Below are 27,917 nucleotides of genomic sequence, written 5' to 3' on the forward strand. Positions count from 1 at the left end.
ATTTAACCAGTAGGGGGCAGTTTGTACATTTCCATTTTTGAATACTGATTTTTTAATGATGAAGTTTTTTTTATTAGAACTGCAGCAATTTTTTTTTCTTTAATTGGAATCATTTAAACAAACTTTTGAATCATGCATTTAACAATTAAACACTTTTGGGTGCATTTGAATTAGTTTAATCTCAGATTGACCATGCTATTTTCCTACTTAACAAGAAATTGTGAACACTTCGACATTAAAAATGTATGCATTAAAAGACATTATAATTTATACAAATGTGAACAAATACATAAAATAATAAAGAAATTACTTAATCTAAATCAAGATACATATAAATAAAAAAAATTATAACTGCAATTTAAAACAGAAGTGATATTAAGTCAACTGAAACATTAATGAGCAGAGGAAAGTCAATAAAAGCATCAACGGAATAATAATAAATAAAGATAATCCTTTTTTAATTTTATTAATTTTTTAAAATTAATAGATACCTGATTTATTTATAATATGAATATATTGATATAAAATTAATTTAAAATCTAAATCTATATAATCTATATGTAAATAAATAATGCTACGATTCTGTTTTGTAAAAACACTATTATTAAACGGAAACATTAATAAGATTCAAAATCAACAGAATCATTAAAAAAATTCTAATTGTTTCAAGAATGTCACATTAAACTGTATAAAAATATAAAAATAAAATAAAAATAATCTGTTTGCTTTAAAAATATATAATATAATAATATTTTTATTGTAATAAAGACAGAAGATAACATGAAAATATCCATAGAAATACACACACAGACACACACACACACACACACACACACACACACACATATATATATATATATATATATATATATATATATTTTTTTTTAAATAAATATAAATAAAAAGAGTTAAGAATCAGATTAATAAATATAAATTTTAAATGAATAAATAAAAATCAATACATGTATACGAAATAAACAAATGTGTAATAATTTATATAATATGTATAAAAAAATCAAATGAAAATGTTGAACTTAAAGCATATATTATTACAAAAATAATTAATAAGTATAAAATAGATATTGGCCTAAAATAACATTAACTTGTATATTTAAGTTAATTTATATCTTTACTCCCAAAATGATGCAAAGATGAAATAAAAATCAATTATACAAGTAAATAAGATTTTAATATTCGTCCTAAAATCTAAATATTATATTATTATAACTGATTTATTAAAAAAAAAATAGTAATATTACATTAACGGAAACAATAATAAGCAGAGGTAAGAACATTAACTCTCATCTGCACAATCATAAAAAAAAGAAAACAATTAAAATTCTAATTGTTTTAAGGATCTGTCACATTATTTATTCCTAGTTAGACAAAAAGATTTGAGACGTTTAAATCCACGCACGCAATGACGTGACCTCGCCGGTGAGTCTGTGATCTCCGCGCGCATCGCGCACGCGCACGCGCACTGCCACTGTCCGCGCTCGTGCGGGGCCCGTGACGATCCAGCGGGAGTGTTAGCTATGTAATGGCGGCTTCGGTGTTGCTCTCCGCGGAAAGCCCCGTGCCCTCGTTTACAGTCGGCCACCACGCCGGAGCTGCGGCGGCGGGAGCTGCTCATCACGGAATATCCATCGCTCCCGGAGCCGCGTCCTGGAGCCGCTCGCTGGACCGGGCGCTGGACGAGGCGGCGGCCACCGGAGCACTCACCCTCAGCGGCAGGAAGCTGAAGGAGTTCCCGCGGAGCGCCTCCGGACACGACCTCACCGACACCACACGCGCCGGTAACCGTCACATCCCGTCCCCCTTTAACCGTTATAACCGTTAAACCGTCCAGAAGCTCAGCTAGATCCGCGGGGTCGAGCTTAACTAGTTTACACGGTGTGTGTGACTGATGTAAACACACGGCTGCGTGTCTCAGCTCCTCATCGCTCATTTGTGTCCAAGAACCGACCGTTACAGAAATGAAGTTTGTGTAAAGTTGAGTTTAACTCATAATCTTCTCAGTCGTGGTTGTGTTGTGTTTTATATCTTTGACCTCTGTGTAGCTTATTTGAGACCCAAACATTAGGGTTTGATTGACAGGTTAAGAGGTTTATGATGTTGGTATTATTATTTCTCCTCTATGCCCCGCCTTCTGAAACGCGTCTATTTTTACAAAGCTCATCTTACGGAAAAAGCGCGGTGTGCTCTGATTGGCCAACGATCCAGTGCGTTGTGATTGGCTGAATGCCTCAAGAGTATGACGCAAATGTTCGATTTGGTGAACTGGTTCAACTGGTTAATTAAGAAGATCCTGTTAAATAGAAATCCGGACATCGCTAGATGAGACAAAACCAATAAAACCCACTACAAATGAGGCATTTGTTACATCCAGCTTGGACATAATTACTGATTATAATGACTTATACTGTCCTATTATGCATTGCGTATCATGCTGCTTAAACATAAAACCATGTCTGCATTTGAAACAACAAAGTAAAAGGTAGTAGAATAAAAAGTAAGCTTTCTTTCTTTGCATGAACATTTAGGCTGTGTTCTGCAAATCTTCCCACATAGTGATGTAGAGATGTGGGGGCGTGTTCAAAGAGGTGTTTTATAAAGATTAACTCTTTGGATTTTAAACTTTAGTCGTCGTCTTGCACCAAGAGCTTGTTGAATTCCAAAGAGAAAGGAGAAATTTAAATCACATCATATCACCCCTGTAAATTGTTTCATATTTGCGTGGAGAAGTTGTTTAATCATACGAGATCCATTCAAAGCTTTTTATTATAATATTGGCAGGATGCTGATGATCATGTGAATCAAGGGGTTTAGAGTGTTTTTAAAAGTTTTAGATGCTAACCCCCAAATATCCTCATCCAAGGGACCCCATCCTGAAAAGAAAAAGGCATGCAAAAACCCAATTTATACTGTGAATATTTACATTTACATTAAATGAGAGCAAAAGAAGCAATCAAAACCAACAAAATATGATAAACACACAATCTTTTTTCTTCTTTCTCTTTAAACTGCTCAAAACCTGTTTAAAAACCACCGATGTTGATCATAACCCTGTTAAGAGGTTTTAAAGTTATTAATGTAATTTATTACTATAGCAGATGAACAGATGCTTCATTTATTATACCAATCTATCTATTGCCTCTCTATTGATTTTCATTTCATTGCAAGAATCAGAAAAAGGAAAGCAGTGCATGAGAGCTGTATTGGACCCCATATGTTTCTAAAATATATTGTACTTTGCATAAAACTTCTTTAATGAGTCGTGTATACAGTAAAACCAGTCCAGGCTTTATAAACATCTGTCTGAAGGTGTTTACAGTGTTTTAAGTGTTAAATCCTGACTACCTGATTGATCGGCATGCAGATAGACCGGTTCATTACTTTTCTTGAGTTATGATAATACCACGATAAGCTTAATGCATCAATTTACTATTGCAAAGGCAAGATAGATGCAGAAACTTTAAAACATTTGTATTATTATTTACACATCAGCTACATAACACGAGGGTAATTGCATTGTGTAGACGCATAAGTAAGATGCATAACTCACAGCATCTTAAACCTTTATGTCTTGGGGAATAACGCTAGTTTTACTTTATTGTCCGTTGTACTTGTTCAAGAGCGGAAAGTGGAGTTTCTTAATGAAAGTTTGACTTCATTATTACAGCCCATATGTAAATAAGCCTTGGTCTAGTAAGTGTCACCCCAGAATTGTGTTTAACGGTCTGAAAATTGGAAATGGTCATCGTAGCTCAGGACTACAGCTCTGATCCTGAGAACACTTGGTGTATTGTGTCTGTGTCAATATTGATCGTCTGTGCAGTGCATGCTGGGATGCACACACATTTCTCTGATTTCGTTCTCATCCAAAGCCTGTACACAAAAATGCAGACTGTGGGAATGAACGGGTGAAATATAAAGGAAAGCTAACCCCAAAAATAGCTCTATTGCTTTGCTGTGAGTTTGTTATGGTTTGCTAATCACAGATTGTGAGTGCCATCGCTTTGTTCCTGCCAGATACTTTATGGGTTTTGTTTTTTTAGCGAGGTCATTTTAGGGTAATAATAACAGATTAACATCAGCTATAAGAGGTTTATCAATGATGACTTTTTTCTGTAAAGGCTATACTTATTAAACTTAGGAGAAGAAGTGACAGCTGTGATTTCCAGAGATTGAATAAACAGTGTTTTTGACATTTACATGAGGACCTCAGACGAGTCCAACCCTCTAGCAACATGTGTAACTACCGAATTTTCAATGTAGAAAAAACCCTGAACTATGCAGACTTTTACAAATTAATTAAAATGTATTTCATACTGTTTTCTTCCAAAATAGTTATTTTTTTAATACAGTACAGTAAAATCGAACAAATTGCCCTGTTAAAACTAATAAAATTTTCCTTCAGAGAAATAATGAACACATTTTGATGGCCACTTGTTCCAGTACATGCATCTCTACACATCTGAAATAAGACTCAAGAAAAGGCAAATAGATTATCTCTACATCTGTCTAAAAGAACAATTAAACATGTAACTTATAAGCTGTCTTTACACAGCTGAGTTAAGCCTGCTATTTGCCGGTTTAAAATGTAGTGTAAAGATGCAATGCTGCATAAAAGCCAGACTAAATAAAGCCTGCTCTGATCCAGTCTCAAAGTATACAGCTGTGATTGCTGTGTAAATGTATTCATGCAAGTAGAAAAAGACACACAGATGTCATTTCAGAAGCACTTCTCTGTAAATGTTGCATTACAGAGTTACACGGTAAATAATTACAGGTTTGTCATGAAGTAGTTTAACTTACCTTTTTTTTTTGGTTAAAATCCTAGCGTTTCTTACAGTGTGTGAAAGCTGCACTATAAAAAAAAATGCAGTGCTGGGTTTAATATGGGCAAACCCAGCAATTGGGTTGTTTTCAACCAGTGGGTTAAATCTTTAACCCAATATACTGGGCAGTAACCCAACCGCTGGGTCAAAACAACCCAATCTCTGGGTCTGTCCATACTTTACCCAGCGCTGGGCTGTATCTAACCCAGCATTTATTCTTTAGAGTGAAAGTAATTTTAATGAGTCACAGATCTGGATGCTCCAGCTGTGGTGTAATCTAAAAATGTGTCATTGAAATGATCTGTTGGCTGTTCGTAATGAATAATTCATAGTCAAGCAGCTATTGTTGAGTGTTTGGAAGTCTCTGCTGACTTGATGTGATATTTGACCTCAGATATTTCCTCGTATGATTGCTTTGTCTGCGTTGTCCTCTGAACTGTGCCTAATGTACAGGTGTCCTCCTCAGAAAGCCATCACAAGGCTCTCTGGACATCTGTCCGGTCAGTGACCGCAGCAGTGGAGACCCGGTCGTCCTCGCTGACTGATTAATTAACCTCAAACCTGTGCTGTATTTAGTGGGATGTGCTGTTATTGTTAGTTTTGTCAGTTCAAGATGATGGAAGTAAATATTTAGATCTTGCAGTCTTTGGAGATCGATGGAGGTTTGGCTGTGGATTTTAGACTCAGTTCTATTGATAATAGAATTATTTGACGTTTCTGGTTCATTAGAACTCTTAAGGATTATTTTATTGTGATGGTTTCAACTTCTGAAAGACTCCTGTGGAACTCTTGTATATTTAAGTTATTTTGAGTTATGTAATTATTTATTTGTTGGTTATTTGATTATAGGCTATTAATTTATTTTCACATTTTTGTTATTCATTTATTGTTTATTTTTATTTTTTCTTTGATGGTCCTTGTATGAGAGGAGATTTAATGGAACCTCATTGAGTTTTAGATTTTTAAAAGATCAACAGCTTTTTTTTCCTTTTTTTTTGTAGATTAACAAACCTTTTACGACTGAATCAAGAAATCTGTAGAACACTTTTGGGTCCGGTTTCATCTTAAAATGTTAAAATGTAAATGTGATGTTCTTTTCTTTTTCTGTTTAACTTCTTTCCTTCTCTCTCTCTCTCTCTCTTTCTTTGTTTCATTGTTTCTCTCTTTCTTTTACACAGTTCTTTGTGAATTTCCTTCAGCACAAAATAAAGCAAATATTGCATGTTAATATTCCATTGTAACTTGTAATGCCAAATATTGTCAAAGAGGAAAAAACTTTTTACCAAATCTCTAAAAGTTGAGTAACTATTACATGTACTATATACCGAAAATACTTTTTTATGTTACTGTAATGACGGCGTGGGACTAAGATGTGCTGAATACAGTCATGTGTCAAAAATGAATTGAATGAAGTTTAGTTTTTCTTTGATTGTTGTTGGATTTTGGTGCTGAAATGTTCTCTTCAGTCCTCACTCTGGACTGAGGTCATGTCAGTTTACTTGTGAAGAGTCAGAGACAGAGCAATCACACACTTTCCCACGCCATGCTTTGTTTTGAACAGAAGCTCTTGGTGTTATATAAGCTGGCAGGTCAAGTTCAGCTGAAGACCTCTTGGTTGCAACATGATGAGCACTGTCTTCTGCTCTCAAACAGATCTCAGACAGAAGAATGAGCTCGTCTTCATTCTGCAGGACATTTGTTGTCTTCATGGTGACTTGATGTGTCCATGACAGAAAGTGCAACTAAAAAAACAAGAAACTGCATTAAACTTACAGGTTGTTGCTTAGTGCATTGTTCACGTAATTTGTAGGAACTGTTATATTTTGTCTAGTTTAGTGTGTATTTATTCTGGGCTGGGTGATATATTGAATCTTCATGATATGCATTGAACAACAATTTAAAGCAGCATTACACTTATTGTTTTTATCCTTAAACCCTTTTTATACCCTATATATATATATATATATATATATATATATATATATATATATATATATATATCTATATATATATACACAGTACAGACCAAAAGTTTGGAAACATTAATATTTTTAATGTTTTTGAAAGAAGTTTCTTCTGCTCATCAAGCCTGCATTTATTTGATCAGAAATACAGAAAAAACAGTAATATTGTGAAATATTATTACAACTTAAAATAATAGTTTTCTATTTGAATATACTTTAAAAAAATAATTTATTCCTGTGATGCAGCGCTGTATTTTCAGCATCATTTCTCCATCCTTCAGTGTCACATGTAACATCAGTCGATCACATGATCATTTAGAAATCATTCTAATATTCTGTTTTATTATGAGTGTTGGAAACAGTTCTGCTGTCTGATATATTTGATCAATAAAAGGTTAAAAAGAACTGCATTTATTTAAAAAAAAATTTTTTTTTTTATAATAATATATATTCTAATAATATATTTTCTTTACTATCACTTTTTATCAATTTAACACATCCTTGCTGAATAAAAGTATTGATTTTATTAAAAAAAAAGAAAGAAAAAAAATTACTGACCCCAAATTACTGACCAGTAGTGTAAATCGTTAAAAAACAAAATAACAATATGCTTCATAAACAGAAGAAACTTCTTTCAAAAACATTAAAAATAGTAATGTTTCCAAACTTTTAGTCTGTACTGTGTATATATAAAGATTAACTGTTTAGGGTTCTAACTGTATTTTACTTTGAATCAGCTTGGCATCTGTAGCTGTTTCAATGTGATGGTTGTTCTGACTAGAGAATAAAAGTATTCTTTCATTTTAGACTAGAAATAAAAGTAGTCTTCTATTTGGTGTTATTATGCAGTGTGTTTTATTGAAAAGGTTTATGAGAGAGATATTGGTTCTAGAAGGAATCCTTCGAGGGAGATGCAGGATTGAAGATGATTGCAGTGAGTCTCGTCTCGAGGCCAGAACTGATGACTGTTGTGCACAAGCACGGAGGAAGTGAAGTCATCTGGATATTACGGTCTATATTTGACCGAGGACACGAGTCAGGCTGAAATACTGTCTGGCGCTGGTCACTAATAAAGGAAATATAAACCAAAAACGAGAAGAAGAGATGCACATTACATCGCCGTTGCTCTGATGTTGCATAATACTTGTGCTCAAACATCTGCTTGCTTTATTGTAACAGTGTGTGTGTGTGTTTTGGGTTCTCCGTAATGGATCGCTGCTGTGTTATAGGAAGCAGACGTTACAGTCAGAAGCACTTCCTGTGTTCCCCGTCCGGGATCTCACTGTTATAAACATCATCCGTACATCCACACACCTCCACAAACAACACACACAGGCTGCAGATCTGATTACACTCAGGTTGTGTTGCTACACACTGATCTGTAGGTTTTATGTAATATACATCTCAATATTTATCTATTTGCTCGCTTTCTTATATCCTTTGTGCCAGTTAGTATATTCAGATGAATTAAAATGTTCATAATGTTTTTAAATACACATTTGTGTCATAGTGTTTTTGCTATATTAGTATATTAAGAAAATGTAAATGTTTAGAAAAAAAAAATATAAGTGTATTTAGAGAGAACTGACAAAATTATTAAAAAAATACACATTTTTCTTATTTTTATATTTTAGTTTTTTTTTCCTGTTGAAGTTTTTATTGTTTCTATCTAGCCATTTTTGCTATTAGTATATTCAGAAAATATAAATGTATTCAAATTTTATTATTCTTTTTTTTTTTTTTGAAAACGCTGATATTTAATATTTTTTTTAATGCATGTTCATCTTTTCTCATTGATTTTATGTTGTGGTTTTTGCTATTAACATTATCAGAAAATGGTCATATTTTCAGAAATACAGACGCAATATTGTTAGAAGTTTTTAATCTTATTAAAAGTGTTTTAAAATGTACACACAATTTTTTTTAAACATGAAGTGTATTTACATTTATGCTATATAATATTCATAAAATGTGAATAGATTCATAAAATGACAAAAAAGGTCAGAATCTATTAAAATAAAATTCTCATTTGCTTTATATTGTCGTTTGTGCTATATTTGTATATTAAATAAAAAATCTAAGTAAAATGTATTTATAAAATACATACATAATAATTTTAAAGGCTTTAAAAAAAAAATATTTTTCATTGTATTTCTATGGTCGGTTTTGTTGTTGAACATCAGACACTGTAGAAGTGAAATGCAAAAAAATAAATAAAGTGAATGTTAAGATTAGACTGTTCTCAGAACAAACTTTTTCAGGTAAGCTCGTCCCTCTGAATCCTCTCAGTGTAGAAATGAGTTTTGAAGCACCAGTGAAGTTATACTGCCTCTCTCATGTAATCCAGAACAGAGGAATGGACATTTATCTCACTCCTAGAGTCATGGGGTCCCTCGTGTGCGTGTTTGTCCTCTGGGTTTAAACTCTGTGTGTGTGTGTGTGTGTGTGCTTGCATGCAATTATATAAAGAGTTTATTGAATGTCTGATGAAATCCAAGCAAGAATTCTGGCTTAGGTCAGACAAAGATCCTACATCTTTATTTTGGATGGCACTCTGTTTACCCCTAAAAATGTACTAAAGGGTTAAACTAAGTAATATGAGATTATGAATCTGATATGGAGTTATTGTGGGATTGAAAGTGGTCTGGAGCAAGTGAGAAATGAAGTATCAAGCATCTGTATATGCACCAGAAGTGCTGTTATTATATTTAGATTTAAAATCTAATGCATGTATTGTGGCTGCATCTAATTGATACCTTTATGTATGCATTTTGTTATTTGCTCATGCATTTTTTATTTATTTCAAATTAAATATAAGCGTGCATACACTCAGTTTCTTCTGCATTGATTTGAGCATGCATTTTGTATTTCAAATGAATTAAATATAAGAGTGCATTGATTTGAGCATGCATTTTGTATTTCAAATAAAAATTTGACAGCCTTAATTGTGCATATGTTTCACTGGCTGTTTGGAAAGCAATCATATGTCATACTAAGGAGAACCAAACTTGAATTCTGCATATAAAGTACTGTGCAAGCAAACATTCAGAAGGGTCAGGGACTTGTTCCTGCTGGCTGCTAGCTGACAGGTGGATAGACCTGGATAATGAGTGTGCAATGGAAATGTCAGTTTTTCCCCGCTGTATCATTATGTATCTAGCCAAGAGCTCATCAAACACGCTTATACATGACCGGTGTGCAGGCGTCCTGGATGCCAGACGTGTGTTTCTCATCGTCTCTTTCTCTGTGCTCTCAGATCTATCACGAAACAGACTGACAGAGCTGCCGGTGGAGGTGTGCATGTTTGTGTCGCTGGAGAGTTTGAACCTGTACCAGAACTGTCTGCGTTCACTACCAGAGAGTCTGATAAACCTGCAGTCGCTCACCTACCTAAACATCAGGTCAGATACACAGACACAGCATATAACATAACGCTGGAATATATCTGACCATTTCAAATGTTACCACAGCTGACGGCCAGCGGTGTTTTAACACAGAGTCCATTTGTTCTTACAATTCATGATTTGAGATTTAAAGGGATAGTTCACACAAAAATGAAAATTGCCAAACTTTGTCAGAATCCAGTAGAGAAATACAGATGTGTGCTCTTTTGATGAAGACCACTATTTTTAACTGTTATTGTATGTGATGTTTTGAATCAGCTTTTAGTTTTCATTTCAATTTAACTTTTTTTATATATATTTTAAAATGTTAAGTAATTGTACTTCTTTTTTTTCAGTTAGTTTTCAAAATAAATGTATTAATTTTAGTTTGAGTTGAAGTTTTTCATCTAGTAATTGTATAATATTTGTTTACATTTAAATTACATTTAATGTGGTTAACATTATTATTATTAACATTTAAAAAAAAAAAATTAAATACATATTTAGGATATTTTGATGCCTAAATCTTGAGGAGAGTTTGCTTTTACTATTCTGAGTAATCCGGTCATGTTTTGCTTTTGCTTGGTGGCAAATAAAATACATTTTTTTTTAATAAAATACAGCATCAATACAGTAAAATAAAAATAAAATGTAATATATAAAGTATTAAATAAAATTTTCATCTAATATTTATATTTTTTATTTCATTTAATAGCTATCGTTAGGGTTGCAAAGGGGTGGAAAATGTCCAGTAAATTTCCAGAAACTTTTCAAAATTCCAAAAAATCCTGGAATCTTTCCAAAATATTCCACCTTTTTTTAACCCTAGTTTTAGTCCACCACAGCAACACTGTTATCAGCATGAAATCATTCAGAGCTCTTTAGTAGCTGCTTTGCCCTTTCCAAGTTACTCAAGTGAAAGTACCACTCATATTTCCTTCAATCTAGTAAAACATCCTGCGAACAGTTTCTGATTCTCTTGGTTTTTTGTTTTCTCCTTGCAGTCGGAACCAGTTGTCCACTCTCCCCGCTCATGTGTGCCGTCTGCCGCTCAAAGTCTTGATCGCCTGCAATAACAAGCTGGTCTCGCTGCCGGAGGATCTGGGCAGACTCAGACAGCTCACAGAACTGGTGTGTGGAGCAGCGCTCTGCACTCGTCTTCACATGTGATGCACTCTCTCTGATGCACATCACTCATCAGTTCTCTCTCTCTCTCTCTTCAAGGACGTCAGCTGTAATGAGATCCAGACGCTTCCTCCACAGATCGGTCAGCTGGATGCTCTGCGCGACCTCAACATCCGCAGAAACCACCTCGTTCGCCTGCCTCCAGGTCAGAAACTCAAGCACCTGCACCTGAACGAAACGAGTGATGTTTGTGTGTTGATGTGTTGTGCAATATAGTATAATATAAGAATGCATATACCCAGTTTATTCTGCAATGATTTGAGCATGCATTTTGTATTTCAAATTAAATACAAGTGTGCATACGCTCAGTTTCTTCTGCAATGATTTGAGCATGCATTTTGTATTTCAAATTAAATGTAAGAGTGCATATACTCAGAGTCTTCAGTTTTTCAGAGTTGGCTGAGCTGCCGTTGGTCCGGCTTGATTTTTCCTGTAACAAGATAACGACAATCCCAGTATGCTACCGCAATCTCAGACACCTCCAGAGCATCATTCTGGACAACAATCCTCTCCAGAGCCCACCTGCACAGGTGAAACACATTCCTGATTTGATCCAAGAAACACGTCACTTTATAATAGTAAAAGTATTTTTTTATTACCTTCAAGAAATGTTCTCCGCTTAATCAGAATCTTGGTTATCGGTGTGTTTTTTTCCATTTTTTTTTCCAGATCTGTATAAAGGGAAAGATTCATATATTTAAATATCTGAACATGGATGCATGTAAAGCAGCATCAGACCTTCCAGACTACGACAGAAGACCAGTGCCTTTCGGATCCTGGTAAGAACTGGCTTCCTATCTCTGGGTTCTGTGAGCATAAACTCCTCCTTGGCTTTCGCTCTCGCACCCACATTCATTTGAGCCGGTGTTTATCGGCCGTATCTCAGAGGACACGCAGAGCAGATGAGAAGGGAAGGGAAGGGATAGCACACAGGCAGAATGAAAGCTTGGTATGAAGGTATGAAGAGAGAAGAGATTGCAGCTAAACCGGATGACGGTAGATGAGATGATGGAGAGATCAAACTTCTCAACAGGAAATTTGACTGAAACTTATATGTGGATCTTGTATACAAGGAGCCACAGTGGTTCTTAAGATGTTTTGTGGTAAAAGCATAATCTTTATAAGGATACATACAGTAAGTGGTTACAGATTATAATACCTCAAATGTTGCTGTTATTTTTCTGATAAACTAGGTTATTATTTGTGTTGGCAAAAATTTATAAAATACAAAATAAATTATAAAAAAAAAGCTAAATAAATGGGCGAAAAAAACATCAACTTGAGGCCAGATAATCTAAAACTTGAGCTAAAGTAAAATAAAATACATAATATAATAAAAAATAAAATAAAAGGTTAAAAATATCAACTTGAGGCCAGGAAATACAATAAATAAAATAAAATAAAATGTTTAAAAAATCAACTTAAGGCCAGGAAATACATATAAAAATAAAAATAAAAATTCAATTCAATTCAATTCAATTAAATGTTTAAAAAATCAACTTGAGGCCAGATAATCTAAAACTTGAGCTAAAGTAAAATAAAATACATAATATAATAAAAAATAAAATAAAAGGTTAAAAATATCAACTTAAGGCCAGGAAATACATATTATAAAATAAATAAAAAAATAAAAAAATAAAATAAAACCAACTTGAGGCCAGGAAATCAAGGACTTGAGATAAAGTAAAATAAAAATTAAATAAATGGGGAAAAAATGCACAGACTTGTGAGCAGTAAATCAAAGACTTTGAGATAAAGTAAAATAAAATACAATAAAATTACATTTAAAATTAATTAAAAGGAGAAAATACCACAGAATTACATAGGAGGAGGGACCCAAGTCATATCTAGACACCAGACAATTTGAGAAAAAAACATTTTCCCTTCATCTCTTGTAGGATGATATGGTCAGACCTTCAGCAGACTGTTTCTTTGTTTCTTTTTTCTCTGATCTGTCTGTCTCTCAGTGCAGAGGATTTGTATTCTGGCCGACCGTACGGCGCTCTGGACTCCGGCTTCAACAGTGTGGACAGCGGAGACAAACGGTGGTCTGGAAATGAGGCAAGTGCTATTCTGATCACTCGATCATCAATCCGCTCCATCCATAATGCATTTCATTGTCCTTTTCTGCCTGTTCCCCATCATCTATCCTTTCTTAAAGCCTTCAGACGAGTTGTCAGACTTGTCGTTGAGAGTGGCGGAAATCACCAGAGAGCAAAAACAGAGACGAGATCGAGAAAGAGAGCGTGAGGATCATCGGACAGGGTCTCACATGACCAATGGCACATGTAAGATCTAGTGCGAGTCTTCCAGTAATAAGATCTACAGGATTTCAGTTTTAAATCACCTTGTCGTCTCTTTCTAAAGTGGAAGCAGAGCTTGAACAGATAGACTTCATTGACAGCTGTACAGGGGATGATGAGGAGGAGGATGGGCGGAGCCGTAAAGGGGCGGAGCCTGTCAGCCTCAGCTCACAGTTCATGGCCTACATTGAAAGACGGATCACTAGAGAGGTTTGCATTACTGATGAATCTCTGATCACATGCATTTAGTTGTAAACATGGGAATAATGACAGCTTGACTTTGTTTCTAGGGTTCACCCGTGAAGACCAGCCCGTCCAGAGACTTCAGAACTGATGATCCCAGACGCCAAACCTCCTTACACAACCGGTGTTGAACTAATTCAACTTTTTTAAATGTTAACTACAATGTATAATATACATTTGCTCTCCTCCATAAGCATGTCTGTTTCCCCTCTGCTTTGACTAGCTGGAAAATCATGAATTCAATCATTAGTAATATGATTTATTGCTTTACCAGTTTTTACCAATAGGTGGCACTGTTGTCAAATTGATGTGGCTTTGTTAGTGTTAGGTGAAAATGACACACATGAAGTTTGGTGTCAATTTGTCAAAGCTTTGCAGAGATACAGTATCAGATGCGGTTTGGCACCATGCCATCAAATTCATTTACGCGGTAAACGAAGATGATTTGGGTCGAAATTTGTAAAAATTGGATCAGCGCTCTAGAAGGAGTTCGAAAAAGTAGTTTTTCAGCGTAATTTGTATAACTGTTCTCAGCGTGATATAAAGAATCTGTCAAGACTAGGATTAGTATAACTAATCAAAAGCTATTTGGATTTTTTGCAATTTCATTATAATGAATAACCACAAGGTGGCGCCACCACAAAACTTTTTAAGCACCAGGTTTCGTAATGATATGCCAAAGAGTTAATAAAACACAGCATTTTTGACAACATTATTAATGCTTGACATGGGGAAATTGGGTAATGTATGACTGAATCTGAAGAGAAAAATCTTATTTTTAATTTTTTGAGGCCAAACTGTTCATAAATTATAAGCAAAAATGCATGCAAACTATGCATGAAACCTTGTATTCCATAAATGTTTTTCATCATAATTTAAAAATGATCTGATCTAAGGGATTAGAAAAAAAAAAAATTTAGATTCTAAACTTTAGTTGTTAGAATAAACATTAGTGCAAATTTGGCCAGTTGGTGGCGCTAGAAGGTTTGACTTAGAGACTCCAAACTTACTGTGGTTAATGTTGAGACTGTCCTATACCTTCATGCCAAATTTGATAACTTTCCCGCAAGGAATTTTATGGACCAACATAGACTTCCAAAGAAGAACGCTAACTATTACAATGGGTGCCACGACATCGAGTCTTAGCCGCTAAACAATTAAGAATTAGAAATCAAACAAAGAAGTTAAATATCTAACAGTTGTTTAATTGTTGTCTCTTCAGTGGTGGGTCAGAACCAGCGGTCACATCTTCATACGCTCATAATCAGGTGAGAGTCCCTGTGCGTTCAGACCTCATCATGCAGTCACTGAAATTTACTCGGAAGTTTACCGAATTTATTCTGGTGGTGTGTCAGCGCTCCGCTGGTGCGGCGTCGTGTTCTGGCGTCGGTGTGGAGAGAGTGAGACGGGAAGCTCAGCTGGCGGCTCTGCGGTACGAGGAGGAGAGACACAAAACAAGATTAGTGCAAAGAGACGGCGTCATGAACTACGTCAAGGTACACACACTCATACACACGATTATTAACGCATTCGCAGAAAAAGTGCTGCAAACTCTTTCAATTAGAAAAACATTGCTCGAGTATGATTAGAAACACAATGAATCGGTAAAAGCAATTCATAGCTTTGAGTTTACCTGTTCGGTGTGATGATGTTTAATATCCCCAGCTAAATGTTTGTTAGCAAATGCTTATCTAAAACAATAAAAAATGGGTATTACTGAGGAAGATTCATCATTTACTCATCAGTTACTCATCGTCAAGATGTTTCAAGCTTATATGAGTTTCTTTCTTCTGAAAGAAGATGGTCTGGATAATGTTGGTAAGCAAACAGTTGACGGCACCCATTGACTTCTATAGTATGGGAAAAAAATACTATGGAAGTCAATGGGTACCGTCAACTGTTTGCTTACCAACATTATTCAAAATATCTTATTTTGTGTTCAACAGAAGAAAGAAGCTCATATATGCTCCGAACAACTTGAGGATGAGTAAAAGATTAACGTTTTAAATTTTGGGTGCACTATCCCTTTAAGTCTCGTCTACTAAAAGCTTTCCAATAGTTATCTAAATGTGACACTGGAGCACAAAAAAATACATTGTATTGATCAAAATTGATTTTTCTTTTACGCCAAAATAAATTCGGATATTTAGTAAAGATAATGTTCCATGAAGATATTTTGTAAATTTCCTATCGTAAATATATCAAAACTTAATTTTTGATTAGTAATATGCATTGCTAAGAACTTCATTTAGAACTTCAAACAGTCGTAACGCATCTAAATATTGTTGTATTCTAACATACATCAATAGAAAGATTATCTAATCAGCTTTCAGATTATGTATAAATCTCAATTTCGCCAAATTTACTCCCATGACTAGTTTTGTGCTCCAGGCTCACAGATATAAAGGCATTTAGTATAACGACATCACGATGCTCTGAAGGGCGAAAATGGATCTTTAGCGTCCAAATCCCAATCAAAACTCTCCTATATATGTTCTAGAGATAGGAACTTGATTTTCTGTCTTGTGTTTTCAGCACAAGTCGTCTCCGAGCCCTACGACGCTCAGTCCGACAGACAGTGAGGTGAGTGTCTCCTTCACATTCACACAGTCACTTCCTCCCATCCATCACTTCATCCTGCTGTGTGTGTGTGTGTGTGTGTGTGTGAGTGTGTGGCGCTGTAGTCATGTACACACTGTCCCACCCCAGACTCTGTACCCCTCCAGACGGTCCACTCACACCGATGACTCCGCCCTCTTCCTGGTAAGAGCCAATCAGCTCAGATCATGCTTCATCCTCTGCACATCCTCTAATTTCTCGTGTGTGTTCACTTCTCTATTGCGCTTTTATAACTTTGCATAATGCATTAACATGATTAAAGGTTATTTATAAGCTGTTTAAAGTTGCACTCAGTAATTAAAAAAGCTGTTTGTGGCTCTTGTGGCTAGAAAAAGCGGTTTTGTTAAGATATGACCAGCCTTATCTTCAAACTGATAGTTAGTACTATCTAATTATTATTAAAAATTGCTGAGTTCATCTTTAATATTAGATCTGCTTCTCCCGGCGAGCATCTTTAACACGCCTGCCCTGCTTTTTTTTGCTTCTCTTCCTGTCTCTCTCTCTTTTTCTCTCTGTCGTGTTGGTTCTGTGTCAGAGTGAGTTTGAGCCCCTTCTGATATTTGAGATAGACACAGACACCAACACTATAAAGAAGAGGCCAGACCCTCACAAACAGGTGAAACACACAGACATGTTTACTAGCTGTCTATAGAGAGACCTGCAGTACCATTCACTGCTGTTGATTAATGAGGATTCACAATTAGTGTGGCTCATGATTAAGGTTAGGTGCGTTAAGAACCCAAAAAACCTTTGTATTAAACTCTTGCATGTTGCAAAGCTACTCACACATTTTCATTATTAGTTTGTTTGGAGACCGGAGATGATCTGCATCACTAGATGCAATAAGCTTAATATGGATGTTGTTGTTTTTTGTTGACAATTTCTTTCTCAAATATTGTTTTAAGCTAGTAAATTAAATAATAATATAATGTGTTTGTTTGTTTGTAATTCGTAGATGATCCACCACCGTTACTTTTTTACTAATACAAATAATCTTATAACAAATATTGTCAATATTAATAATTTTTTTTATTTTGTTTGCAGAGATGATTTACCTATATTTTATTTCTGTACATGAAAATACATTTATAATGGATTTTTCTGTATGATTTTACTCTCGAAAATTATTTTAGGCTTGCTTGTAAATGTAAATAATCATTTTTAGTTATTTGTTTATTTGTAGCCTGGAGAAGCTCCACCTCCATCACTTTGTTTCTATAAATGCAAATAATTTTATTCTGCAGATTTACTTACATTTTAACAATGAACATTATTATTACAACAGTGTTATTTTTTATTTTATTTAAGCTGATTATGCATCCTGAAAGAAAACCTTTAACATTTAAGCGTTTTTCCTTCAGCATTTTCAGTAACAAACTTTCTCTGTTTATTTCCTCCTAATTCACTTTATCTGATGCAAATAAGCTTATTGTGGATGATTTTTTTTTCATAAATCCACTACACAAAGACCCTGCCTTTGCATCTGATCTAACTCTGTGACAGAAGTGTGCAGAACGCAATAAATAATGAGTTTAATCCTAACCATCCACTACTGTGCCAAGCATTGAATAACAAAAGATCTGTTTTCAGCTACCTGGTTCATGTTTTTGTGTCTGACTGTGATTTCATGAGCAGTATTTCTATTTCATATATTTCTCTGTCCTTCTGTAGCAAGGGGAAGATTATGGCTCGCTGTCTCCCTCCGGTATGTGTTTGTTTAAATCAGGCTTTATCTTCCTCTTTCCTTCTGTTTTGTCATTTCATTCTTTGCCCCCACATCACATTGTGATTTTTTTGCTGGTCTTGCAGCCCTCCAAACCCTGACGTACCCCATCCAGAGACCTGAGAGTTATCTTTTCCAGCTCGGACAGAGAGAGGAGAAGAAAAAAGGTTTGTGTGTTTGACGCAGTCAATTGCTGCATGTGCGACTTTCATGATGCATGCACTAAAAGTGTTCTTCTAAAGAAGAGATCTGACTACTTTAGAGTACAAATGTTTAAGCATGTAATGATACTCACTTTATAGCAAGAGTTTGGACAGGAGCCTTTTCTGTTCTTATTTAAAAATTGTGTTTTTATCTCTGTTGCAACAGTTTTGAAGGTGTGTCTAAAATGAGTGGTTTGCTATGTAAAGTGCATGAATCGCTGTCAGTATATATTTTAATGTTTTGTTATATTTCTGAAGCATTGCGTGTTATCAGTTACATAATAGGAATACAAGTCACTGAAAAAGAGGCAGCGTTGTTATTGTTAATTTAGTTATTTACTGTATGTAGTTATTTAGTTAGTATTATTTTGTTCATTTAAATTAAAAACAAAAATTAACAAAATGAGTAAAGCTGAAAATATAAAAATAGCTTTAATTATAATGCTATAATAGTGTATAAATAGTCATTATAATCTCACTGAAGAGTGGGTAGTCACTGTACTGCTCTGTTACACGCGTCAATCATTGCTACTTGTTCATGTAATTATATGCAGGAGAATCAGGCACACAGAAGGCGGAGCCAGAGGAAGCCACGCCCACACATAGCCCCACCCCCAAGGGAGAGGAGGCAATACTAATAGAGCAGCTGAGAAGGGTGCGTCAAACAAACTGCTGTTACATTTATTTATTTATTTATTTATTTTACACTACCAGTCAAAGGTTTTTCAACATTAAGAATTTAATGTTTTTTTTAAAGAAGTCTCTCACCAAGCCTGCATTTATTTGATCCAAAGTAAGGCAAAAAATACTGAAAAAAATTGAAATATTTTTTTCTATTAAAAATAACTTTTCTATTTGAATATATTTTAAAATGTAATTTATTCCTGTGATTTCAAAGCTGAATTTTGAGCATCATTTCTCCAGTCACATCATCCTTCAGAACTCATTCTAAAATTCACATTTACTGCTCAAAAAGCATTTATTTATTATTATTATATAATTTTTCAGGTTTCTTTGAATACAAAGTTCAGAACAACAGCATACAGTATTGTTCAAAATAATAGCAGTACAATGTGACTAACCAGAATAATCAAGGTTTTTAGTATATTTTTTATTGCTACGTGGCAAACAAGTTACCAGTAGGTTCAGTAGATTGTCAGAAAACAAACAAGACCCAGCATTCATGATATGCACGCTCTTAAGGCTGTGCAATTGGGCAATTAGTTGAATTAGTTGAAAGGGGTGTGTTCAAAAAAATAGCAGTGTCTACCTTTGACTGTACAAACTCAAAACTATTTTGTACAAACATTTTTTTTTTCTGGGATTTAGCAATCCTGTGAATCACTAAACTAATATTTAGTTGTATGACCACAGTTTTTTAAAACTGCTTGACATCTGTGTGGCATGGAGTCAACCAACTTGTGGCACCTCTCAGCTGTTATTCCACTCCATGATTCTTTAACAACATTCCACAATTCATTCACATTTCTTGGTTTTGCTTCAGAAACAGCATTTTTGATATCACCCCACAAGTTCTCAATTGGATTAAGGTCTGGAGATTGGGCTGGCCACTCCATAACATTAATTTTGTTGGTTTGGAACCAAGACTTTGCCCGTTTACTAGTGTGTTTTGGGTCATTGTCTTGTTGAAACAACCATTTCAAGGGCATGTCCTCTTCAGCATAGGGCAACATGACCTCTTCAAGTATTTTAACATATGCAAACTGATCCATGATCCCTGGTATGCGATAAATAGGCCCAACACCATAGTAGGAGAAACATGCCCATATCATGATGCTTGCACCTCCATGCTTCACTGTCTTCACTGTGTACTGTGGCTTGAATTCAGAGTTTGGGGGTCGTCTCCTGTGGCCCTTGGACCCAAAAAGAACAATTTTACTCTCATCAGTCCACAAAATGTTCCTCCATTTCTCTTTAGGCCAGTTGATGTGTTCTTTGGCAAATTGTAACCTCTTCTGCACATGCCTTTTTTTTAACAGAGGGACTTTGCGGGGGATTCTTGAAAATAGATTAGCTTCACACAGACGTCTTCTAACTGTCACAGTACTTACAGGTAACTCCAGACTGTCTTTGATCATCCTGGAGGTGATCATTGGCTGAGCCTTTGCCATTCTGGTTATTCTTCTATCCATTTTGATGGTTGTCTTCCGTTTTCTTCCACGTCTCTCTGGTTTTGCTCTCCATTTTAAGGCATTGGAGATCATTTTAGCTGAACAGCCTATCATTTTTTGCACCTCTTTATAGGTTTTCCCCTCTCTAATCAACTTTTTAATCAAAGTACGCTGTTCTTCTGAACAATGTCTTGAACGACCCATTTTCCTCAGCTTTCAAATGCATGTTCAACAAGTGTTGGCTTCATCCTTAAATAGGGGCCACCTGATTCACACCTGTTTCTTCACAAAATTGATGACCTCAGTGATTGAATGCCACACTGCTATTTTTTTGAACACACCCCTTTCAACTAATTCAACTAATTGCCCAATTGCACAGCCTTAAGAGCGTGCATATCATGAATGCTGGGTCTCATTTGTTTTCTGAGAATCTACTGAACCTACTGGTAACTTGTTTGCCATGTAGCAATAAAAAAATATACGAAAAACCTTGATTATTCTGGTTAGTCACATTGTACTGCTATTATTTTGAACAATACTGTATATATGAAATACAAATCTTTTGTGACATAAATTTCTTTATCGTCACTTTTGATCAAATTAAAGCATCGATGCTTTAAAAAATATCTATTTTTTATAATATCTATATTTTCAAACAGAAAGCAGTTATTTTTAATAGTAAAAATATTACTGCTTTTACTGTATTTTGGCTCAAATAAATGCAGCTTGGTGAGCAGAAGAGAATTCTTTAAAAACATAAATCTTACTGTCTTGACTGATAGTGTGTGTGTGTGTGTTTTCTGCTGTAAGTCTTGTTTTGTAACCCTGTAGAACATCGAGTGTCGACTCAAGGTGTCTTTACCCAGTGATCTTGGGGCAGCTTTGACTGACGGGGTCGTCTTGTGCCATCTGGCCAATCACGTGCGTCCCCGATCCATACCGAGCATCCATGTGCCCTCGCCAGCAGTGGTGAGAGACTCTGCCTTCACTTGAGTTAGCTTTCGTGCACGGATTGCATCGGTTTCATGTCTTCTGTCTTCCCAGCCTAAACTGACGATGGCCAAGTGTCGACGAAATGTGGAGAACTTCCTCGAGGCCTGCCGCAGAATTGGAGTTCCTCAGGTATTCTTAAAAACCAAAAAACTACTGTTTCATATTTGTTTTAAAACTAGCATCTCTTGCTGTTTCCTCTAGTGCTAACTCTCTCTCTCTCTCTCTCCCTCCATTCCCTTCCAATTTAAAACCATCATCCCCTCATGTGTTTAATTTGAACGCTCGTTTTCCTCCTCGTCTGGTCTCTGCGGGCAGGATAGTTTGTGTTCAGTGGGTGATGTCCTAAAAGGGGAGGCGGCTTGTGTGTTTAGGCTGGTTGAGGCCTTGCTCTCTCTGGCCCCGCCTCCCTTTCACTCCGCCCCTTCTTCCCAGCTGGCTGGATTTGCCCTTTTCTACCTGTCAATCATGTCGCTGCTATGTGCTCTCTACTGCCACCTGGTGCCAATTCCTTAAAACACACTTCCATGTTGCTCACTGCACTGAAATAGCCAGTTGTTTGTCTTTGTGCACAATTAAACAATAGCTGGCGTTTTACGCACACAGATGTTGCATTAATAGTGTTTTCTAGTGCACATAATCAATACTTCACTAAGCTCCGCCCCTCTGCGTCAAGTTAGACACGCTTTATAAAATAGCATTGATGCAAATACTATTACAATTTGGTTAAATGGTATTAATACGTGCACTGGAAAGAATGTACCGTTTCTTTAAATGAAATTATCTGCACTACTGTTTCTGTTTGAAGTCAGGAAGATTTTTTTTATATTTTGGGAAAGAAGTTGTTTCTTCTGTTCACCAAGGCTGCATTTGTTTGATCAAAAATACAGTAAAAATAGTGAAATATTATTACAACTTAAAATATCTGTTTTCTATGTGAATACATATTAAGCAGTAATTTATTTCTGTGATGCTCTGCTCTATTTTCAGCATCATTCCTCCAGTCTTCAGTCACATGATCTTCAGAAATCATTCTGATGATTCAATAAACATTTCTGATTATCATCAATGTTGAAAACAGTTCTGCTGCTCAATATTTTTGTGGAAACTGTGATTTGATTTATTTTTCAGAATACTCTGATGAACAGCATTTATTTTTAATTAGAAATCTTTGGAACGTTATACATTTTTACTGTCACTTTTGACCAATTTAATGCATCCTTGATGAATAAAAGTAGGAATTAGAATGAAACAAAAGATAAGATATGATTGGTCAGTGATGTTCTAAGGCGGGGCTTAGCAGAGAAGCATGTGAGAGTGTTTGTGAGTGTGTAGAGAGCAGATGTCCATAGCAAAAATCAAAGCTCCATCGAAAAGCACAAAAGTTGGGTGGATTCGCCCGTTCAGCCTTAAACAAGACGACAGAACAAGCTGCTGAGCCCTTTATTGAGCATCAGTACAGCTGCACATTTCCCCAAAGTGTGCTGAAGTGTGTGATCACTCCCTGAGGCGTTGAGTTTCCGAGGGTTTGCCTGAATAAAAAGAAAGAAAGAGTGGAGGATGCCAAACCATAAACTCCCTGTTTTATCCCTTTGTGCCTTACTGTCTTCAACCTCACACTTAACACAATTAGTTCACCCAGAAACAACAATTCCTGACCTGCTTGTCATTCTGTGTGAGCTGCTTCCCTCCATGAAACACAAACAGAGAAATTTAGGTGCCTGCCTTCTCTGGTTTGGCTCCAGGATATTGCATAAAATCAAAAATAATGATTAAATTAAATCATTAAGCTTGCGGACAAATATTGCTGGGGCTTAGAATAATTATAATCCTTATTAAAAGAAATAAAAAAAATGTTGCTCATCAGTTAAGTTTGTTTATATTAAACTAATTTCTTCGGTTAAAAACAATGAATTATTTAATTTAATATTATATTTGTTACAGTGCAGCACAATAATATTAATATTTATTAATTTACCAGATGTTTTCATCCAAAGTGACTTGTTTTATAATATTTTTATGATTTATTTATAATAATATTGTTGCTGTGTTATTAAATGCAGTGCTTAAAAAAAATTTTCATGTTAACACAACTCTGCTTGTGTTTCATTGAGTGAATATTGATATGTGGAAAAAAGCAGCTGGGACTTTCTGTTAAATATCTCCTTTGGTGCAGAAAGTAAATCATACACATTTGAAATGATTTAATAACGTCAGAATTGGACTTTTTGGCTGAACTAACGCTTTAAATCGTTAGGAAACCTCTTATTCCTGCAGTTCTCCAGCGTGTCGTCAGTCGTCCGGTTCATGGCTGTTGTTCACGAACATCTATACAGTGTGATATCTTCCTAACACACTTAAGAAACACAGAGTGTGTGAGCATTTGTCTGTCAGATTTGTGTGCCATGCTTTTCTACAATAAATCTACACTCATGTATCCGCTGTAGATGTGTGTTTCATCACTAGTTCAGTTGTGCGTTGAGTCTGATATATGGCACTCATTTTTTCAGGATGATTTACTTCGTTAAGATCATTAACTCAAAGCATGTGTAATAAAGCCTCTATTAATACTTCAGTTCATTTATAGTCACAGACGAGTTAACGCTGCGTTCTTGCTTTTTCCTCTTCTTCTCTTCATTGTCATGATTATACTTAAAGTTCTTCCTTAGTTGTACTTTATCTGCTTTAAGTTTCTCCATTTTATAGTTCCCCCAAAAATGTACATTTGCTAAAAAAACGTGTTGAGGCTCAGGCCAGCCGATATGCAGATGAGTTTCTTTCTTCATTAGATATGTAGCATTGCATCAGTGTCTCATCAACGGATGCTCTGCAGTGAATGGGTGCCGTCAGAATGAGAGTCTGATAAAAACATCACAATAATCCACAGCACTCCAGTCCATCAGTGAACATCTGGAGAAGACAAAAGATGAGACAAACTGTGGTTCTCATTCTGACGGCACCCATTCACTGCAGAGCATCCATTGATGAGACACTGATGCAATGCTACATTTCTACAAACCTGATGAAGAAACAAACTCATCCTGATCTTAGTTTTAATTTTGGGGTGAACTATTCCTTTGATCCTTTCATTTTTTTTAAGTTGTGTCAGTTTTATGATTTGTTTCTCCATTGACCCTTTTCATCCTTTTTTGTTTTTTTCGCCCCTGCTCTGTGTGTGTTTGTGTGTACGTCTGTTTGTGTGCATCTGTGTATGTGTGTGTACATTTGTGTGTTTGTCTGTGTGTGTTTGTCTGTCTATGTTTCTGTGTGTGTGTGTGTGTGTGCATCTGCGTGTTTGTGCGTGTGTGTGTGTGTGTGTGAATCTGCGTGTTTGTGTGTGCATCTGCGTGTGTTTGTGTGTGGGAGTGTGTGTGTGTGTGTGTGTGAACGCAGAACCAGCTGTGTCTCCCGCTGCACATCCTGGAAGAGCGAGGTGTGTCTCAGGTGGCCGGGACGGTCCGTGCGCTCCTGGATCTGGCTCCTCCGAAACACACGGCGTCCCCGAGCACGACCCCCACCAGCCCCAGCTCCACCTCTCCACTCGCTCTGTAGACATCTCATCCCTGCAGGACCTCAGATCTCTGAGACTCCTTTCTGTTCTCGAGCACCTCACGAACGGTTCTGTAAGGGTAACACACACACACACACACACACACACACACACTCCCTGCTCTGTGAACACACACACTCTTCAGACCCCGACCAGCCTCAGACAACAGAGAAGAGACGACTGACCAACACACGTGTCCACAGACTGCTTTAAAACTAGATTTCATTTTAACAGTTAGTTTAACACCTTAATATCTCTATTATGGGTGGTGTTTATTCTTATTTTGTAATATTATTATTATTATTATTATTATTATTATTATTATTATTATTATTGAGTTGGCCAAAACTACCCAAGCTTGTGTATCCGAGAGTTACATTGACTGGTGTTTTAATCTCACAAAACCTGCCGGTCACATTTCAACCTGAAATAAAATTAAGATATTATACTTGCAGAAATTGAAAAACATTTTTAGGGCCTTTAAGATTTTTGTGACATTATTTTCATGACGTGAGAAACATGCTCTCATTGAAAAAAACTAAATAAATTATCACAATGCAGAAATGTAACGCAAAGTAAATTTTGCATTACTTATTTATATATATATATATATATATAAATGCAGAATTTACTTTGCATTATAAATGTAGTTCTTTGCATTATATAAAGTATTGAAACACATGTTTTTGTGAAAATTTTCATGACATGCAAATCAGATTCCCATCATCACGATGCAAACTTACAATGATATATTATTTAAATTGTAAAGTATTTAAATGTATTAAATTAGCTATTGTACATTTGTACATTTATTTCATTCGTATCGCTGTAGCTTTACTGTATTACAGTGATGAGCATAACTATTGATTAATGAGAATTGCAAAAAAAATTACCATAAATTATCCAAATGCATCATACTAATAAGCATTATTGTTCATGAAAATGATGTCATAATGCAAAAAAATAGATAGCAGCAGGTCACTGACTGAAAGACACTAATTCACACTAATTCTGTCACGAGTCGAGTTTTAGTGTGGAGCCACAGGGGACACTTTAAGTGAAGAAAACTTCAAACTTTAAGAGCTACCTTGTAAAACTGAGAGGTATATTAGTGCTAGAACGAGGTTTAACATGATGGGCACAATAAAACTAAATCTGATATATGTAAAGATGTTTGAAACAGTAAATGAATGAAACACTTATTCTAGTTTAACAGCCTTGGAGCTGATTTCTGTTGCTGTCATGGGTTTATATGTAACTGGTCTTGCATGCAAGGGATTCTGGGTGTTGGGAGTTTGGACTGAAATGGGACGGCAGTGTAAAAATGTTTTTTTATTGTATTTACCTTTTTTATTCAGATTGGTATGTGACCACCATTGCATGGCTTTGCTTATGATTTGTCTACCAATACAACACACATCTAATCCGTTGTTTAGAGGTGTGTGTGTGTGTGTGTGTGTGTGTGTGTGTGTGTGTGTGAGCCTGAGAAGCACAGATGTCTTTCCAGAGACAGTTCCACAGTTACTGAAAGCATGACCAGGTCATTTCACAAATGTGTATATATATATTTATATATATATTAATTTTTCATAACAATTAAGCACATGTTTACTATAGAATCATATATTATTTACATAATGACAATTTTAAAACAAGTATAGTTAATTGCATTATAATGTGGTGAGAAAATATTTTATTATTTAATTTTTTGGCATTATTAATGCTGTTTTTTTTATTAAAATAAAAGAAAATACGTTTTTCATTATAATGGCAACAATTTTTTTATTTTTACATTTTCTCTGCATTATAATGCTAAGAAAAATATTATTTAAAATAAAAAGAACATTTGAAAACATTTATTTTAAATAACCGTCTTTGCATAATAAGTATATAGTAAGGTAAAAAAAAAAACATGTTTTAAACAGAGCTAGTCTTCGTTTGAATCAAGACCTCTCCACGTGTATAACGCAAAGAAAATAAACATGTTTTTAAATGTTATTTTTTTACTTTTTTATATTAGTATTTAATATTAGGTCTTATTTTTCATAATATTTTCTTCATCATATAATATTTTGTATCAATTGTAAAACCTGTTGCAAAAATGTGCTTATTTATTATGATAAAAAAAAAAAATGGCCTACTTTTTCTTTATGCAAAATATTCTTTTTAAATGTTTCTAATTTTTATGTTGAAGCGTGACCTGGATATGTTTTCATGAGATTCCCCCTCAGAGTCATGAAGATAAAGCAGCTTTTATCAAACTTCCTCATCTGTAATATGACAAAAACTCATTAAAGTTAGAGTCATTAAAGTTTCTATTTTAACTTGCTTTTTTAGAGACTGATGAGTTTTTACAAGGGAAGTTCCAAGCGGGAGAAAGAGGTTTTGTATAGTTGTTCTAGAGTGTTTTTCTCTCTGACTCCGCACAGATCATGTGGTTTCTTCTGCAGGGTTTGTCTCTGCGTGTCTGTACAGTAAATAAATACATTCCATACGTTTACAAGTATGAACCACGAGCACCTCCTGTGTGCTTCAGACGTTTGCCCGGACATGAGCTGCGTATTTTCACTGCCGTTTAGTTTCTGAACACTTCTCCCTGCAGAACATTTTGTAAAGTTTTTACTTTTGGAATAAAGATGGTCTGAACATTTGGATTTGTGAAACACGTGAATAAAAAAAGTTCCCATTTGTGCAGTCTTTCATTTATTTGCAAACTTCTGATTTGGATGCAACGGTGAGATCTGTTTAACACATTTTGATCAGCGTCTCTTTATTCTCATG

The 27,917-nt window shown here is 35.3% G+C and overlaps 1 protein-coding gene across 8 annotated transcripts; it reads left to right on the forward strand.

Moving 5' to 3' along the window:
* The first annotated feature begins 1,429 nt into the window (after positions 1-1,429).
* On the forward strand, positions 1,430-27,826 carry LOC113118081 (leucine-rich repeat and calponin homology domain-containing protein 3-like). Of its 8 annotated transcripts, none has more exons than XM_026286973.1 (21): positions 1,430-1,796; positions 10,062-10,206; positions 11,193-11,319; positions 11,413-11,518; positions 11,767-11,903; positions 12,043-12,152; positions 13,341-13,434; positions 13,535-13,661; positions 13,741-13,886; positions 13,967-14,043; positions 15,142-15,187; positions 15,275-15,415; positions 16,455-16,502; positions 16,629-16,682; positions 17,074-17,154; positions 18,210-18,243; positions 18,348-18,428; positions 19,019-19,119; positions 21,428-21,565; positions 21,641-21,718; positions 21,905-22,481. In XM_026286973.1, exons 1-21 carry the CDS (start codon positions 1,541-1,543, stop codon positions 22,100-22,102), a joined length of 2,325 nt encoding a protein of 774 aa, XP_026142758.1. In that variant the 5' UTR covers positions 1,430-1,540; the 3' UTR covers positions 22,103-22,481. The 8 variants fall into 8 exon arrangements, 7 of the variants coding, with proteins under 7 accessions (XP_026142758.1, XP_026142760.1, XP_026142763.1 ...); XM_026286978.1 differs by lacking the exon at positions 21,905-22,481 and adding an exon at positions 24,950-25,119 and having other exon boundaries at positions 1,431-1,796; XM_026286979.1 differs by lacking the exon at positions 21,905-22,481 and adding an exon at positions 24,953-25,119 and having other exon boundaries at positions 1,431-1,796.
* The last annotated feature ends 91 nt before the right edge of the window (positions 27,827-27,917 follow it).

Source organism: Carassius auratus, chromosome 18, assembly GCF_003368295.1.
Source record: "Carassius auratus strain Wakin chromosome 18, ASM336829v1, whole genome shotgun sequence".
In the NCBI taxonomy this organism is placed as follows: domain Eukaryota; kingdom Metazoa; phylum Chordata; class Actinopteri; order Cypriniformes; family Cyprinidae; genus Carassius; species Carassius auratus.